Source organism: Sinohyriopsis cumingii, chromosome 1 (genome assembly GCF_028554795.1).
Source record: "Sinohyriopsis cumingii isolate HCF-2022 chromosome 1, ASM2855479v2, whole genome shotgun sequence".
Taxonomy (NCBI): Eukaryota; Metazoa; Mollusca; class Bivalvia; order Unionida; family Unionidae; genus Sinohyriopsis; species Sinohyriopsis cumingii.
The window spans coordinates 110,874,873-110,892,321 of record NC_142961.1 but is presented as its reverse complement, the minus strand read 5'-3'; the positions used below and the strand labels follow the sequence as shown (position 1 = coordinate 110,892,321).

The 17,449-nt window shown below is 35.2% G+C and overlaps 1 protein-coding gene across 3 annotated transcripts in view; it reads left to right on the top strand.

The window, feature by feature from the left end:
- The window catches only part of LOC149807601 (rho-associated protein kinase 2-like), a 176,629-nt gene that overhangs the window by 80,219 nt on the left and 78,961 nt on the right, over positions 1-17,449 (top strand). For all 3 annotated transcript variants that reach the window (XM_089968685.1, XM_089968666.1, XM_089968676.1), the window contains 6 exons: positions 783-891; positions 4,593-4,751; positions 7,142-7,222; positions 14,112-14,277; positions 14,939-15,045; positions 16,199-16,331. In XM_089968685.1, coding sequence (XP_089824811.1) covers positions 783-891; positions 4,593-4,751; positions 7,142-7,222; positions 14,112-14,277; positions 14,939-15,045; positions 16,199-16,331 — 755 coding nt within the window. The remainder of the gene's footprint in view (positions 1-782; positions 892-4,592; positions 4,752-7,141; positions 7,223-14,111; positions 14,278-14,938; positions 15,046-16,198; positions 16,332-17,449) is intronic.

The window sequence follows — 17,449 nt, the reverse complement described above, 5'->3', positions numbered from 1 at the left end:
GATAATTCTGTCCATTCAAAATTCATAGTTTCCTGATGATTCTTATTTACTATAATTGATTTTATTGCTCTTTCTGTTAATATTTTCTTTACCATGCTCTTCTGACAGGGTATCCTTGTAATTTTTTTCTGTTTAAATCATCAGAATTACTACATTACCATTATCAGATGTCCACTTTTTATATAAACTAAAGTAAAGGAAACATTTGTGTATGTTGTCCATTGTTTCCTATCATTATAAACAAAGAGATTTTAAGATGAAGTGATGCAGATAGTGATGTTACAGTTCCAAGACACTTACAAGAGTGTTATTGTCTATGCATGCATATGTTTATTTGTCTGTACGTGTATGTGAGAAAAAAAGTCACAATCCACAGAACTAAATTTAAGGATCATTGCTATTTCCTTTAAACATTTGTGACATATTTGCTCGATAGGAAACCAGAATAATGATCATAATCACAGAGCTAATAATATATTTAAGTGTAATGTTAAAATACTTATGTCAAAAGCTTAAAACTTTTAACTGAATATGCACATGAAATGCTCTATGTCAAGTTATGTTGAACCTGCCTTGATGTAAGATCAAATTAATGATGACTTTGATGCCCATGTGTCTGTGGGCACTTCTAATCCCACCCTAGATTAACCTGAATGTTGCAAGTGTTACACTTTTATTACATTGTAGTTTTATTCAATCTTCAGATTTGGATTATCACATGGGGCAGTCTCGTAATAAAGGCCATTGATTGTTTTTTTATTTTGAAAACAATTTTTTTTCAGAACACTAGCAAAGGACTATGAACGGGTTCAAACAGACGAGAATCATTTACGACATGAGTGTCGTGAGTTGGAGAGGAACATGGCACTGACAAGACATGAGCTCAAAGAGGTAGAGTATAACATTGTAAGGAATGGAAAGCTCAGTAAAATTGTATAAACCAGACTTGCTTTGTATCTTTCATGGTAGGTACATTAATGTTAAGATGTCTGTGCCTTATAGTTGCACATAACCTTTTTTCCAGGATTTTATGCACCAGTGAGACTTGCACATTTTAACCTCTCAACAGGTTCTGGTATCCACTCACAGCTGGATTGACTAGATCAATAACAATTTTATTCCTAGCTGACAAAGAGAACAACACTGTCCTCAGCAAGTCTCAGACCCAAAACCTCTGAATACCAAATCAAGAGTATTCACTACATGGCCATGTGCTTTAAAATTACTGTGCCATACAGAGTTGCAGAAGAGAGGATGTCGCACACTTCTTTTTATTTTTGAGCCCATTTCAGCAGAGCTCTGCACAATGGTCACTTGACATCTGTGTTCATATCCATCCATATGTTCACACCAAAAAATAACCTCGTCTGTAACAAAATTGTTTATGTTTGCATTACATAGTGATCATTTTAACATCTCTGTTTATATTTACTTGTATATCCACACCCTCAACCTCTCAATGTATTGTTCATTCATGATGTTGATTTAATCATTTAATTTTAGAAGTATCTGAATATGTCATCTAATGAAACAGTTGGAAGGCAAAGGGGACAGTCAGCCTCAAATTTAGTCCAAACAGTTGGCACAGAAGCATAGAAAATATTTAGACATTTGGCCATGTTTAGAAGAAAGGAAAGGTGACAATTTATTGCACATTGTTGTGTCAGTTTCAGTATTACTTGCAGTGGGAGTGATGATTGTTTTAGCAATTAAATAAAAATAAAAAGATTAAGCTGCAGTTAGAGAACATTTGCTTCCATTGTTCCTGCAGTTGCTGGTCAAATCCATAAACTTAGAGAACATTTGCTTCCATTGTTCTAGCAGTTGCTGGTCAAATCCACAGACTTAGAGAACATTTGCTTCCATTGTTCCTGCAGTTGCTGGTCAAATCCACAAACTTAGAGAACATTTGCTTCCATTGTTCCAGCAGTTGCTGGTCAAATCCACAAACTTGGAGAACATTTGTTTCCATTGTTCCTGCAGTTGCTGGTCAAATCCACAAATTTAGAGAACATTTGTTTCCATTGTTCCTGCAGTTGCTGGTCAAATCCACAAACTTAGAGAACATTTGTTTACATTGTTCCTGCAGTTGCTGGTCAAATCCACAAACTTAGAGAACATTTGCTTCCATTGTTCTAAACAGTTGCTGGTCAAATCCATAAAGCCAACAAAAATTTCACAAGTCAACGATGTTACTGAAGCAGGTTCAGAAACAAGGAAATATTGCATTGTTATCAAAGTCACAAAAGTAGTTATAAAGATGCAAGGGACTATTACATTCATGTGTCACTACATAATTAAGATGGTTCCCTTGAATAATGATCTCATTATTTGGGATGAATGATTCTTGATTTCAGACATTACAAATTGAAAAAGACAATACTGTGCCTTTCAGAATGAGTTAATAAGTTTAGAGAGGAAAGACTAAAAGTGTGTAAACATTATAATTCAAAAACTGAAATATACAAAATACATTGACTTGCTACTGGTACACTTACAGAATATTCAGAAAAAAATCTTGCTGATAAATATTGACTGCCTTACCAATTTTTTAAGGCTCTGAAAGTCTTAAAAAGTGCTTGTTCATAGGTTTTAGCTCTCCAGGTCATAAGACTGAATGTGCTTGTGGTATGGCCCTGTGTTTCATTTGCATCTTGTGTCATCTGTTATGTATTTTCCATTGTGCATCCATATACAATTGCTATTTTCAGCTTGTCAAAAGCCACTAAACCAATTTGAACTGAATTTGGTATTCAGTATTCTGGCATAAAGGGCTTTTAAGTTTTTATATTTGATGCCAATCCACTATCGAATATGGATGCAATTGAATAAAAATAGAAAAACCTTTAAACAACTTCTCAAAAGTGTTCAACAAAAATTTGTGTAAATTGGGCTGATCCACATCAAATATGGCTACTGTAACTTTAAACTATTTTGCAAAAAGTGATTGTCAGAATTGGACCAAATTTGACAGAATAATGTCATCAAACCTTTGAAATTTGTACAAATGGTGTTGATCTGTTATAAAATATTTCCACTATTTTCACACATTTTCAAAAAAAAACTTGAGTATTTTTCTTTACATTTTGCTTTTGGGGAAGTCAAAAAGTGGAGTTTTCATTAAAACATTTGGAAATTGGTTTTGGAATTAAATTATTATTGGGTTTGCCATACTCTGGTTTTTGGTTTTAGACCATTAATTGATTTGTAACATAATTTGAAAAATTTATTTCAATAATTTGTCAAAATTGAACAATGAAGAAATATAATCATTTGTTATTGGCTCACTGTTCAGTATTGAGTCCTTGTGATCAAAACGTTTAATAAACTTGTTTGTTTTGGGGTTTTTTCTGACACAATCCCTTTCTTGTGATATTGCTTGGAGTTGTTTGTGCTTTAACAAACCAGATAAAAGAGCTATTCATCTTTGCTAAATAATAGTTGGTACTCCAAAATGATCGATAACAATGTTAAAAGTGCTGTACATGAAGTTATTCTTGTCTTCTGAAGTACGATTTTTCAAGATAAGGTACGATAACAATGAGCAGATAATCGGTATTGCAGTCGATACACATATTGTTAATCACATTAAAGTTAGACTTTTAATTCTTAGACTGTGTATGAAACTTTAATTTGTGTACTTATAAATCCAGCAGTAGCTGTTGCATTTTATTCTTGACAGAACTATGTGTATAAATTTAAGATTGTTTATTTTGACACAGTATTAACAGTATGATCATATATTACTCAGACTGGTCAGGGAAACTGGCCAGTACAGAGATATGGGAGTTGCATGGTAAATTACAAGGTCAGCGTATTTCTTTGGTGCAAATTTAAAAGATCTCTCCTAACTGCTGTGTTTAAACGACTTCCCCAAAAACATTTTTTACAGAATTTCACCAGACTAAAAATGAAGCATTCTTACATGAAGTGCTTTCAGATTAATAGAAATGATGTCAATCTGCCATCAGATGCTGCTGCCATTATTAAAATGTAAATCTTTAATTGACTTTTTCTCCAGTGTCACTTAACATAAATTTACCAAATTTTGACATGAAGGATAGTCAGTCCAATTGATGCTGATCAAATGTGTCCATTGTTCCTAAAATAGAATAAAATCTTATATGAAACCACATAACAGAATGGGACCAAATTTAACAGATAGCATTCTTGCATGAAGGACTTTCAAGTTTGTATAATTAATGATGATCAGCGATCAGATTTTGTTGCTGTTACTAAAACTATAAAAAAAACAAATCTTTATTAAAAGCCCTGCTGAACAGAACTTGACCGATAGAAAGCATTCAAGCAGAAAGGCTTTTCAGTATTTGACATAAGATGATATGTTTTAAATATATATAAAGATACTAAACATAGATAAACCATGAAATACCTATTTTCATAATATATGCAAAGAACAGCATTTTAGGAAATTTCTAAAGAAAGTATCTTGCTGATCCAGAGTTCTTGGCATATTGTTCATACCATTGAGTGACACCAGGAACACTTTGGCCTCTTGTTGTTTTGAGGTAGCAAAATCTTGGGTTCAAAAACCGTGACCAGTCTATTGTTAACAAAAACTCTAATTCCAGGTACAAAGAAAGTATGATACGGAGTTGGATGTTCATCGAAAGCTTGAAGCATTAGTGAAGGAACGAGAACGGCAACTTGAGATAGAGATGCAGAATAGAAGAGACACAGATAATAGTAAATACCATTTCAGTGAAAGGATATCCTCATTGGAGAAAATGGTAAGCGTCTTTGCCAGCAAGAACTACTATAGATCAGTTTAATGTATACAATTTTCTTTTATGTATGTTATCTTGTGCTGATAAAGGCATATATCAGGTCAAATATATTAATATAGAACCAAACAAAAAAATACATTCTTCAGTCAAGTCTGTTGAGATATATTAAAATTTACATATTCATAAAATGTTCAGATTAGCTTAATTAGGAAGGGAGAGTCCTTTTTATTTTCATCAGGATCTCATTGCTGCTAATATGACAGTAGTCCATCGGATTTTATTCCATTTCATCTGCCTATAATGAGTGTGTTAAATTCAATTTTTGTACAGTAAGAGTGTATTGATTATGAGACAAACTTTAAAACTCCAAGGCGCTATTACATGCAAACAGTTGTGTATGCCACATCATCTCAGTAATACTGAATCTTGAAAGATATTGGTCCTAAACTTCATTGGGTTCCATTAAAACCATATATTGACATTTCTTCACAGTATGTAAATTAAAATGATGCTGATCTGATATGTTATTGCTACTCTTGAATGGAAACTTGTTTTTAAATGTAGTGTCATACGGCTGAAGAATATCAGAGAGAGAGTTTCAGTATCCAGCAATGTAAAGGAAGACATGGTCTTTTCTTGACTGCCTGGAAATTCCTTTCTCCCAGTAGAGCATCAGTCCTTTCAGGGACTCTAGTTATATTTTGAGTGAGGCAACTCATTTAGTTAATAATTATACTTGATAGTAGTTATCTCCCATTGATATTGTCTGCTGATGGTATTACTTGAAACAATTAAAGGAAATAGCTATACTAATAATTTCTCAATATCCTAACTGTTAATATAAATTCACTTCTGACATAAAGAATAGAAAATTCAGAAAAATAGTACAAAGATTGTTTAGTGCAGTATTTTTGTAGTAGTAGAAAAATACTATGTGTAGCAATATCCTTCTGACTGATTTTGTGTGAATTAATATCACTTCAGGCTAAAATTAATATCAATTCAACCATCCAATAAGTATCACATAACCATCCAGATAATATACCTTTAACCATCCAGTTAATAACTGTTCAATCAACCAGTTAATAACACTTTAACCATCCAATTAATATCATTTCAATCAACCAGATAATAACACTTAAACCATTAAATTAATATTATTTCAACCAGCCAATTAGTATCACTTAAAACAACTATTTAGTATCACATAACCACCCAATTAATATCACTTAAACCAGCCAATTAATGTCATTTCAACCATTCAGTTAGTATCACTTCAAACATCCGGTTATTATTCCTTTACCAGCTAATAATTATTCCCTCAACCCTCCATTTAATATCACTTTAACCCTCCATTTAATATCACTTTAACTAGCCATTTAATATCACTTTAACCATCCATTTAATATCACTTCAGCTATTCAATTGTTATCGCTTCAGCCATCCATTTAATATCACTTTAACCATACATTTAATATCACTTTAACCATCCATTCAATCACTTTAGCCATCCAATTAGTATCACTTCAGCCATCCATTTAATATCGCTTAAACCATCCATTTGATATCACTTTAACCATCCATTTAATCACTTTAACCATCCATTTAATCACTTTAACCATCCAATTAGTATCACTTCAGCCATCCATTTAATATCACTTAAACCATCCATTTAATATCACTTTAACCATCCATTTAATAACACTTAAACCATCCATTTAATCACTTCAACCATCCATTTAATATCACTTTAGCCATCCATTCAATCACTTCAACCATCCATTCAATCACTTCAACCATCCATTTAATATCACTTTAGCCATCCATTCAATCACTTCAACCATCCATTTAATATCACTTTAACCATCCATTTAATATCACTTAAAACCATCCATTTAATCACTTCAACCATCCATTTAATATCACTTTAACCATCCATTTAATATCATTTAAAACCATCCATTTAATCACTTCAACCATCCAATTAGTATCACTTTAACCATCCATTTAATCACTTTAACCATCCATTTAATCACTTAAACCATCCATTTAATATCACTTTAACCATCCATTTAATATCACTTAAACCATCCATTTAATATCACTTAAACCATCCATTTAATCACTTTAACCATCCATTTAATCACTTCAGCCATCCATTTAATATCACTGCAACCATCCAATTAGTATCACATCAACCATCCAAGCTGTCTGTATTCTTACTACTTTGATTTGCAGCATAACAAGAAACTTGTCTTGAAAATAAAGCCTAATTCCTCAGAGTAAAGAAGTAAATTTCAAATAATAAGTTCTACTTTTTGTACTTTTTTCTTTTATTTGCCTTTCTGAAATTGTTACAAATACTGTAAATTGAAAAATAAATGTTTTCCCAGCTTAGTGAGCAGAAGGAGCAGGCCAGATTAGATGCAGAAAACGCTAACAAGAGCAAGAAAACAGTGGCTGATCTTCAACAGGTCAGTAGTTGGTTATCACCAGGTCTGGTGCTTATTGTGTGCCTTCTGTATCTGCAAGATTAAAATAGCATCTTCCTATGATTAAATTATTGGCTTAGATGATGGGCATATCAGATTATAGCATAATGCATTTTTGAGTGAGACATTTTTCAGTTGTATTTTAATACATTTTCCCACCAGTCAGAATTTTGGAACATTTCTCCCTCGCCAGTGTAACCAATATGAAACACATTGCAGTATAGTATGCAGTAGACCCTCCTGTCAAAATTTCATGGTCTCTAAAGACAGATGTCTCTCATGGCTGGTCACAACACAATATTATCAATAAATATGCTTGAAAATCTAGTCTCTGAACAAGAAGTGTCATTGCAGTGCTCTTGTCAGACAGGTTTTACTGTTGAAATTAAGGGGGAAAGGTAAGCTAATTAGAAATGAGGTCTTTTTTATCATAATCAGTTTGCTCGCTTCAGATAAATAATGTTTGGATCATGTTTGTTTTTTAGGTGCATTTTACATTGCAAGTTATTTTCTGCGGGAGAAAGTTTACATGCTTTATTGTCACAATTTTATGATACTGTTTTAGACACTGTCGTGATGATTTAGTGCATGTATGTTTTCAGTTGATCATTTGGAATAGCTACTTTTGGTAATAAAGCTAATGAATCTTATATGTAGGCATTGTGCATCTGACCTATTAGAAGACACACAATTATATTTGAAGGGTCACTCCAGTTTGAAGTGATGCACTGCTCCGGTGGCCCAAGTGGTTAGAGCATCCATCTCAGATGCAGAGGGTCACAGGATTGAACCTCAGCAGAGTCATACCAAAGACTTACAAGAATGGTACTAGCAGCTGCCACGCTTGGCGCTCAGCATTGAGAGGTTAGTGTTAGGACTGGCCGGCTTGGTGTCAGGATAATGTGACTGGGTGGGACCTAATGCTACATGTGTGCAGCATGATGCCCCAGTTCTTGACATCAGTACAAAATGCCACACTGCAGGCAATGTAGTGGTATGACTGGAAAACTTGTAAAGCTGTATTAAAATTCAAACCACACACACACACACACACACACACACACCAAATCTAAAATTCTATCAAGTGTAAATGATTAGCAGATCAGCTCTTAGCCAGAAAACAAAACAAATTGTGAGCTCAAGCTCTAGTTTCAACCAATCACAAATGATGTTCATTTGAAAAGTTGGTTCTGATTGGCTAAAGTGCAGTTTATGATCTCCAGGACTGACCACGCATAAAAATTTAACTGAGCATTTCATGATATTAGAAATATTTGAAATTGAGAATTTCAACTTTTTGATGGGTCAGAATATTTTCGAGTATAATTTGGAGTAAAGTATTTTGATGTAGGGACCTAATTTGCAGGAGCATGGAGCCCATTAATGTTGCAAATATTGATAAAAGCAGTTGGGCCCTAGATGGTTATGCTTCAAAGACTTTCAGAAGAAGTTGGCAGTTCCTTCCCCCTTTCTGAAGGACATGGGTGGACAGCCCTAGGGACTCAATCCTTCTCTTGCAGTATTCCTCTTCCTTTGATTTCCCTAGGCACCAGAACAAACTCTTTTCAGAGCCTTTGTCTGGCATAACGCCAAGGTCCTTTCTATCCCAAAAGGTGGTAATTGCCTTTGGTTTGGGGATCCTCCTCTTTTAAGGCTCCCTAGTATTCTTCCACCAGTTAAATCTAGTGTGATTAAAGGAAGAGGTACACTCTCATCAGAAAAGGGACTGCTTTGGTGGCCTAGTGGTTAGAGTGTCAACTTCAGATGCAGGAGGTTTGTGGGTTCAGACTCTGGCTGAGTCATACCAAAGACATAAAAATGGTACTAACAACTGCCTTGCTTGGTGCTCAGCATTAAGAAGTTAGTGTTGGGACTGGTTGGCCTGGTGTCAGGATAATGTGACTGGGTGGGAAATGGTGCTACATGTCTGAGGCATGATGCCCCAGTGCTAGACATCACTATAAATTGCCACACTGCAAACATCAAAGTGGTATGACTGAATTTTTTTTTGAAGTTATGTTAGAACTCCAAATCACGTACACTTCTTTGAAAGGGTGCAGTAGAGATGTTCAACAACTAGTCTGTGGCCATCTGCTTTTAGATTTTTCTGGTATCAAAGATGGGGAAAATGTAAGGTGATTATCAACAATTCCTTGCTACACTGATTTCTGCAAGAGGAACCTTGCAAGATGGAGGCCACTGCCACAGTCAGGAATACCATTTGACATGGTGACAGCATTGATCATCTTAGTGCATACCTTACCTTTCTTCCACTCATTAAGTACCTCTGGTTTTGCTTGAGTGGAGAGGTCTTCGAGTTTTGAGCTCTTCCATTCGGCCTAATCTCTTCACCCAGAGTATTCATCAGAGTGATGGAAGTAGTTGCAATCCATTTTAAGTTGCACAGGGTATCCCAGTCCTTCAGTATTGGTTGATCTACAATTGCCGGCTTGAGTTCCTCAGACTAGATCTTTCTCACTGTTGGTCCATAGTGACCAGGCTGGGTCTATTATCCCAGCTAGTGAAATTGGAGCCTACACTGTTGCAGGATTTTGTATTCATGGGAATGAATTCCTCATGAGCAGTGGGTTAGTCCACATACCTCAAGACAGAGACAGGATCTTGAACTTGTAGTAGGTGCTGAGAGGAAAGACAATGTTGGCTTGACTTTTTCTTTCTCTGCTGATGAACTTGAACTCCACAGTGGACCTGGTTCCCCCATGCAGACTGCACTAGTATTGTCTCCAGTTTCTCCTGTTGGTGAACTGAAACTTCACAGGTTGACCCCCTAAGTACTCAGATTTTTCTAGGTCAGGATTTCCACCATCATTAGATTTGGTGGACAAATCAGGACCAGTTTCAGGCTGGAGTCCTTATGCATCCCACCCCATCCCTACTGCTATCTTTTTTCAGATGTGTCAGATTCATGGAGGGGTGCTCATCTGGAGCCAGAAAGACTAAATCTTCAGGGTTTGTGACCCAGGGAAGAAACTATACTCCACATCAACAATTTAGAAATGTTTTTAGCTCTTCAGTGCTGCATTGACAAATGACAGGTTAGTGAGTGATAGTCTCCAGCAACAAAACATCAACATTACCAGCAAAGAGAATATATTGGCGGAGAGTCTGTCAAGGAAAGGGAAGTTGGTCCTCATGGAATGGTCTCTACACCAATCTCTAGTAGAGTCCCTGTTTCAGCTTTGTGGGATTCTGTTGGTGGATTTGTTTGCTACAAGTCTAAACAAGCTTCCTTTTTACATTTTCCCAGTCTGAAGTGGATCATCTATTTGTTTATGACTTTCCACCATTAGGATGATCCCACAGGAACTCCACTGCTCAGCTCAATTTGAAAGCCCGTTTCTGGCCCCTATGATCATGGTTTAAAATCTTTTCGACCTGCTTGTGGACCATTCCAGGATGTTACCCCAGTGGCGGGACTTCCTGTTGCAGAACAGGGTCTCTCTCCTAAACAGTAGTCCACAGATTTTTCACCTATACTCTTTGCTCATCTCAAACTATCTTTCTGCGATGATAAGTTTCAAATGAAGTTGCCAGGTGCATCATTTAGTCTAGGAGATTATCTGCTTCTGAGGTCAGTGATACCAGATAGAGAATCTTTTGTGATTGTTGTTGTAGGAAATGTATCAATTCTAGCTGTCCCTCTATGAGCACAGTGACTAATCGTCCCTTCCTTTTTGAAGAGGAACAATATTCATTTTATGTTAATGGTTATAGGGCAGTTCTGTCTAACACACGTAACTCTTTACCTTCTGCAAGTACTGAGACCCTTGGCTACTGAGCCTGTTAGGCAGCCTGCCTTCTAGCAGTGGTTTCAAGACTGAACCTCAGATTGACATTGTTGTTGTAGGGTTTAATGCCATTTTTCAGCACACAATAGGCTATACAAGGCTGCCAGTATAACTAGTGGAGGAAGAACCCTGGAAATCCCCAGGAAGAACCACCAACCCACAAGAATCTACTGACAAGCTTTCTCACATACCCATGTTAGATAAGCCTGAGACTTGAACCCAAGCAGACAGAGGTGAAATGGCAGTTATCCGGGTCAATGAGCTTTAGACCACTCCGCCACTCTGAGCCCCCTCAGATTGACATAATGGCTGCATTATTGAGATCTACTTGTTTTAGTGCACATGCTGTCCACATTAGAATTCTGTATGAATCTTGTCCAATGCAACCTAACTGATTTAATGAGAAATCAAATTCAAAACAGTCGCCAAAGTTTTGTGCAACTCATTTCCACCAACAAATACATATAATCCTCAGGAATTATTGTTCATATTCGGATCCGTTTGTCACAAATTTATTTTTGGCATATCTGTTCATTTCAGCTACCAATGACTGAAATATTTCTTTGGGAATTTTTTTCTTTCACTTGCATCTAAATGAAATGTTGGCCCTAAATTCATCAACATATATTGGCCCCATGTGTTCCGACTTTATAAAATCGTCACATGTTTCATCCTCAGATTCAGATAAATCTGAAATATCTGTTTTCGAAACAGGACTTGTACTAATTTCTAAAACTTCATCTTGATTCTGTTCATGTCAATTGCATTGTCATCATTTTTAAATCCTTCAAAACTTGCATTGGAATCGTTGGAATATGCATAAAGGTTGCCATTTTGTTTACTTTTACAATTGACCTCATTTTCAGTGCTAATTCCCACTGTAAAACTACTAATAGGACACTTTTTAACTACTTTCATTGGCTAAATATTTGTAAAAAGACTGGAAGTTTGTTATTTCATTCAATGTAAAGCTTTTTAATGGAACGCATAGATTCATCTCCGGGTTTCCCAACCCTTGGTTGGAAACGCATGCATGAGTTAACAAGGACAGAGAGAGTATTGCTAGCAGAACATGCATCTGTAGGGAAGCAAGACACTATTTTAACGATGCATATATGTGTTAGCTGAAGGTAAAGAGTTAAAGCTTGGAAAAAGGCCTTGCCATCAGGATGGACTCTTACTTAGCAAACTTGATAATGTAGTTTGAGCCACAAGGACCATTATCCCCCTTACTGATGCCTGGATGGAAACATTCTGTTGTCTTGTGGTCTCTAAATAAAACCCCTATGAGTTTTTGGGTAAAGCTCTCTAAGAGAACTTATCCTCAAGACTGTTTTCTTGCACTCTGTAGTGTCCATGAGGTGAGGAAGTGACCTTCATTCCCAGTCCAAAGAGCAAGACTATAAAATGTTCAATAAAAGTTATGAGTTGGTTTCACTTTTTGACCAATCAAGTTCTGTTCTAGCAAAGAAACCAGCTTCCATTGGTTGCTTCACTCCCGACTGAGATATGAAGTCTCAGTCGTATCTGTGATGTTAATGACCAAGATAGACTTTTATGCGCAGTTAGGACTCTTTTTTTTAAACAAAAAAATTAATTTGGCAGCTTCTAAAGAGACAAGAAAATGTAGGAAGCATCCTTTCCTCTTAATTGATATATGAGCTTATACTAATTCAAGGTGGATAGCAATAACTATCAAGAGAGCCTATCAGTCCTGTACCGATAGGGACTTGTCTTTCAAGAAAATTAAAGCCCTTGATGTTTGAGCCGTTGCTACCTCATGAGCCTATCTATTTCATTCACATCTCAAGGATGTGATGAACGCCATCTTCTGGCAGTCTCACACTGCTATATCCTTCTTTAACCTCATGAACTCACCAAGGTGAAGTTATTTTTGGGAAGTTTCATTGTCGTAGCTCAAAAATTGGCCCATGTGGATACAATCTTATAATAGTCTTCTGTTTTACACTGAGGGTGATTATTCCTTCTGTTTGCTTTTTCCTTTATCAGTTGTGGGGTGATCAGCCTTCCACCAAACTGACAAATTCAGCTATGCAATATAATCAGGTTATTTGTTACTGATATTAAGATGTAGTGGGGGAGGGGGCAGTAAAACTAACTGTAATGATGTCATACTTATCTGTTGCAATTGCAAGGTTCTTTCCTTTTGGCCAGTGCTGATATCCCAAAAATTAGCCTGTGTCCTGAAAAAGGATGAAAGACAGTAAACATGGGCAAGATTGTAGGTTTGTCCATGGGTGTTTTTGTATTCTTTAACCTTCTGGTTCACCCTGTGGAAGGATCAATTCTCATTATATGGTCAGGGTATTTTCCATCCTTAAAAAAGTCTGATACATTATAGCAACAGGTAATTATTACCTCATTAAAATTAGTTTCAGCACTGCAACTTCCCCACCTCTGAAAAACACTTCATTATTCTCTCTCTCTTTCTCTCTCTTTTAAGCTTCTTTCCTCTCATCTTACAGTGACAAAAATATAATGGTCTAGAACTATGGACATATTTGTCTTACGGTTGAAATATTGCCCAAGTATAAAAGTGTTACATACAATAAAACCTTAAAAAAATGAACAGATGCAGTTAAACATTGTAATGGTAACATTTTTTCGGGAAACTAAAATGAGCTACATGTAAATTGATATGAATTTAGGTAGCTATACTTGTTTCTAGTGTTATATTGAGTGGTTTTGTCCATTGTCATATGTCTAATTAAAATGTTTGAGAGTTAATAGAAACTGTTTTTAAAAAATGCACCTTTCTAAGCCAAAATATTTTTTTTTATATAAAATAATTTATATATGTAATGGTCTCAGATTACCTTGAAAACATATCTTGGAACAAACTTTTTTCAGAACGTTTTGTTTCAGAAAGTAGTGGAACCCTGTTCTTACCAAAATTTATTTGCATCTGATTGTCCACTATGGAAATTTTCCAGAATTTGACTTTAAGATCATTCAAAACATGGAGGGGGAAAAAAAATCAAATTTATGACTACTTTTGGTGAGAAACTGCTCAAATCTCTTTACTATTCTATTAATTTTAGCGGTTGAACATGGCAGAACAAAATTATTCTGATGCAAATCTTAGATACTCTGACATCTTGAGTGCAAAGCAAAACCTGGAGAGAGACCTGCTGAATCTTCAAACAGCCCTGGAACAGGAGAAGAACACAAGAGTTCATGTGTCATCACAAACAGACGAATTACATGGTATTTTTTATTTATTATTTTATTTTGAAAATAAACTCTGAAAGGAAAACAGTACCTTTGTTAATGCTTATATGATTTGTTTGTGTCTCACCTGCTTATGCATATAATGAGACATAATTAATACTTTTATGCTGGTAGCTGTATGGTTATTATCAACAGTGTTAAAAACATTTTTGTTAAAGTTTTCCTATGTGCACTTTAATAGTGTTGTGAATCATGTCATACCAATGTCCATCTGTCTTCTTTCATCTATCTCACTGCCCACCCACTGGTGTGTTTATGTTTCTGGTACAATATACCATTGTCCATCTGTCTGTGTCATCTATCTCACTGCCCATCCACTGGTGTGTTTTTGTTTCCTGTACAATAATTATAATTTCAGATCATGTACTTTGACCAGGATGGTTTGCACTTAGTATAAGAAAGAATCTGTCTTTGTTACTCCTGTTGAAAGTTGTATAACATTAGATAATTAACTGTTCACAAGCAAAACAGTCTGCATGAGTACACTTATTTATTTAAACCTTTTAAATGTAGATCAAAAACAATTTAGCAAATTTTTTATATTAGATGCAGTAGTTTATACTTCAATAATCGGTTTAATATTTGCTGAAGAAAATTGATTTCAAATATAAATTCACAAATTGCATCCTTTTTTCAGAGAGGATCAGATTGTTACAGGTGGAGCTTGATCATGCCATTGCCAAGGAAAGGGCAACAAATTCAGACCTGCAAAAATTACAAGAAACTGTGATGATGCTTACAAAGGTGATTAAAATAAACGAAAGTAGAAACTATTCTCAGATTTAACAATCAGCATGCTTGACTTTTTTGTATAGATTTGAAAAGGAATATGTCTAGATTGATTTTATTGAATTTTTTAATGGAACTAATACTGTTTTAGTTTGTTGTATTTATTACCTAGCAGTCCTACATCATGGAAGGGAATAAACAGAAACTGTGTATGTTTTCATTAAGGCTTTGCTTGGTGTAGTCTGCAGAGACCTATATTATTAATGGCTGCACATCCATGTGCCTCTTGGTTCATTCAAACGTCCTTTCATCCATGAGTAGTTTGATTCTGGAAGATTACTTGACAAAGCATTTTGTGGATTTCAACCATATTTGGCTTGCAGCTTAATGTTAATGAGAGCTCTAGTAAGTTCATACTCGGCATGCAGCTAGATATTTTTGGATCTTTATTGCTTTAGATTTCCATCATTCAATGTCAGTATTTACACGAGTTATGGCCCTTGATTGCATATTCTCCAAACCTAGGTTTGACAACATTATTTTACAAGGATTGTTTGGTTTCAGTTAAACTTGGCATGTAGATTTATATTGATGAGACCATGAATGAGTTGTATTTCTAGCATTCTCTTGCTGTCATTTAAATGAGTTAGGATTTCAGGTAAATGTTGCATGCATTTTTTTTTTAAGAGATCTAAGATGTATTTAATTTGCAGATGTTTGCTTCCCATACATTTTTTTGTAAGGTTACAATATCAATTACTAACTAGTGGAGTGTTTGCCCATTTCTTTCCAGTTCTTGGTTTTTCATTGGTTTGTCCAAGATTTCAAGCAGGTTGTGTAACTTATAGTGTACTTCTGCATGAGTTTGTTTTCCAGCTTTTAACCTGACATCATTTTACAGAGTTAATTTCCATTATTGATGGACACATGGCATGTTGTTTCTTCATTGTTCTCTTTTTAAGACCTTGCAGAACAAAATTACAGGAAGCAGTGCCCAGTGTGTTGTACCCATTCCTAATAGATCTAGTTACAGTTAATACATCAGTGAGCATATGTTCTTTGATTTGAATTTGATGAATTGTTCATACTGGATTTATGATGTTTTTTTTAAAATTCTTGTTAGGTATCAGTCATTGGAATGCATAAGCTTATTCAAATGTATTTTCAGAGCAAGAATAATGTAGAACTGGAACTCAAGGCTATCATGGGTAAACTGGAAAATGAGATTGCTGCCCACAAAGCAACAATAGACAGGTTAAATGCTTATCCGAAGGAAGAGGCCAACCTGGAGGCTATCAGAGGTTATTGTTTCATTTAGACATGAGTTAACACAAGCCTATTGATACAGAAGGACTTTTAGTTCACTTTTTCAGTAATTATTTTCAGCCAGTCAGCACATTTAGTCTTTTAAATACTTAACATTCCACCACATGTAGGCTGGTGTCATAGTTTTAAAAAAACACTAGTTTTCTCTGACCTCATACTTATGTGGGCCATTTACTGAAATTCTTATGATATTGAGTTGGTCCAAAATGAAAATGGTCCTAAATGAAAATGGTTCTGGTCTGACATGTTGACCATGGTTGCCATAATCTAATTATTACTGGTTGAAATGTTTGTTTTACTAAAACACTATATAGTTATTCCTATATTGAAATGATGCTGATCCAAAAATGGCAGCCTTTATATAATGACTCCTGATAAACAGATGGTCAAATTGACATGATGTTTTCACAAATATATTGATGCCTACAAATTAAGTTATGAACAGACTTTGTAGTTAGTTGTAGTCCATCAAACAAGTTGAACTTTTATGTTGTTTTTAAGATCCAAGGTTTTGGCCTTGGTGGTTTTTCTTTTTTTGGAGGAGGGTTTAGCTCAGTTTATGGATATATCTGAAGAGAATGATGCAGTTTCAATACCAAACAAATTTAGCATTGTACAGTATTCAGTATCAGCGCGGCTTTTGGGGGTTGATTTATCAGCATAACCTTGAGATTGTTTTCTGAGACAAGTTTATTGATCTTTTATCAGTGATGTAACGTTATATATATAATGACAGAATTTTTTTATTCCATTTATGAGTATTGTGTAAACATATTAACAAACATATAGGAAACTATTTTTTGGCTACTAAATTTTTTATTTGTTGGAGTTCCTCAAGAATATCAGAGATAGTTTCAATAATCAGCAGTTAAAAAAGAGTAAAAGGATGGAAGAAAAACCAACTTGCCTTTGATTCCTGGAAATTCCCTTTTTCAATTTTGGCTAACTGCTCTGTTGAATAACTTTACGTCTACTTTTATCTTGAAAACACAAGATCAGATTAGAAATGATACATATGGTACATTGCTTTTAAACGCGAGTTCATTACCTACTTGTTTATTTGTGCATCCATCCAGCTTGTTGCAGTTGCTTG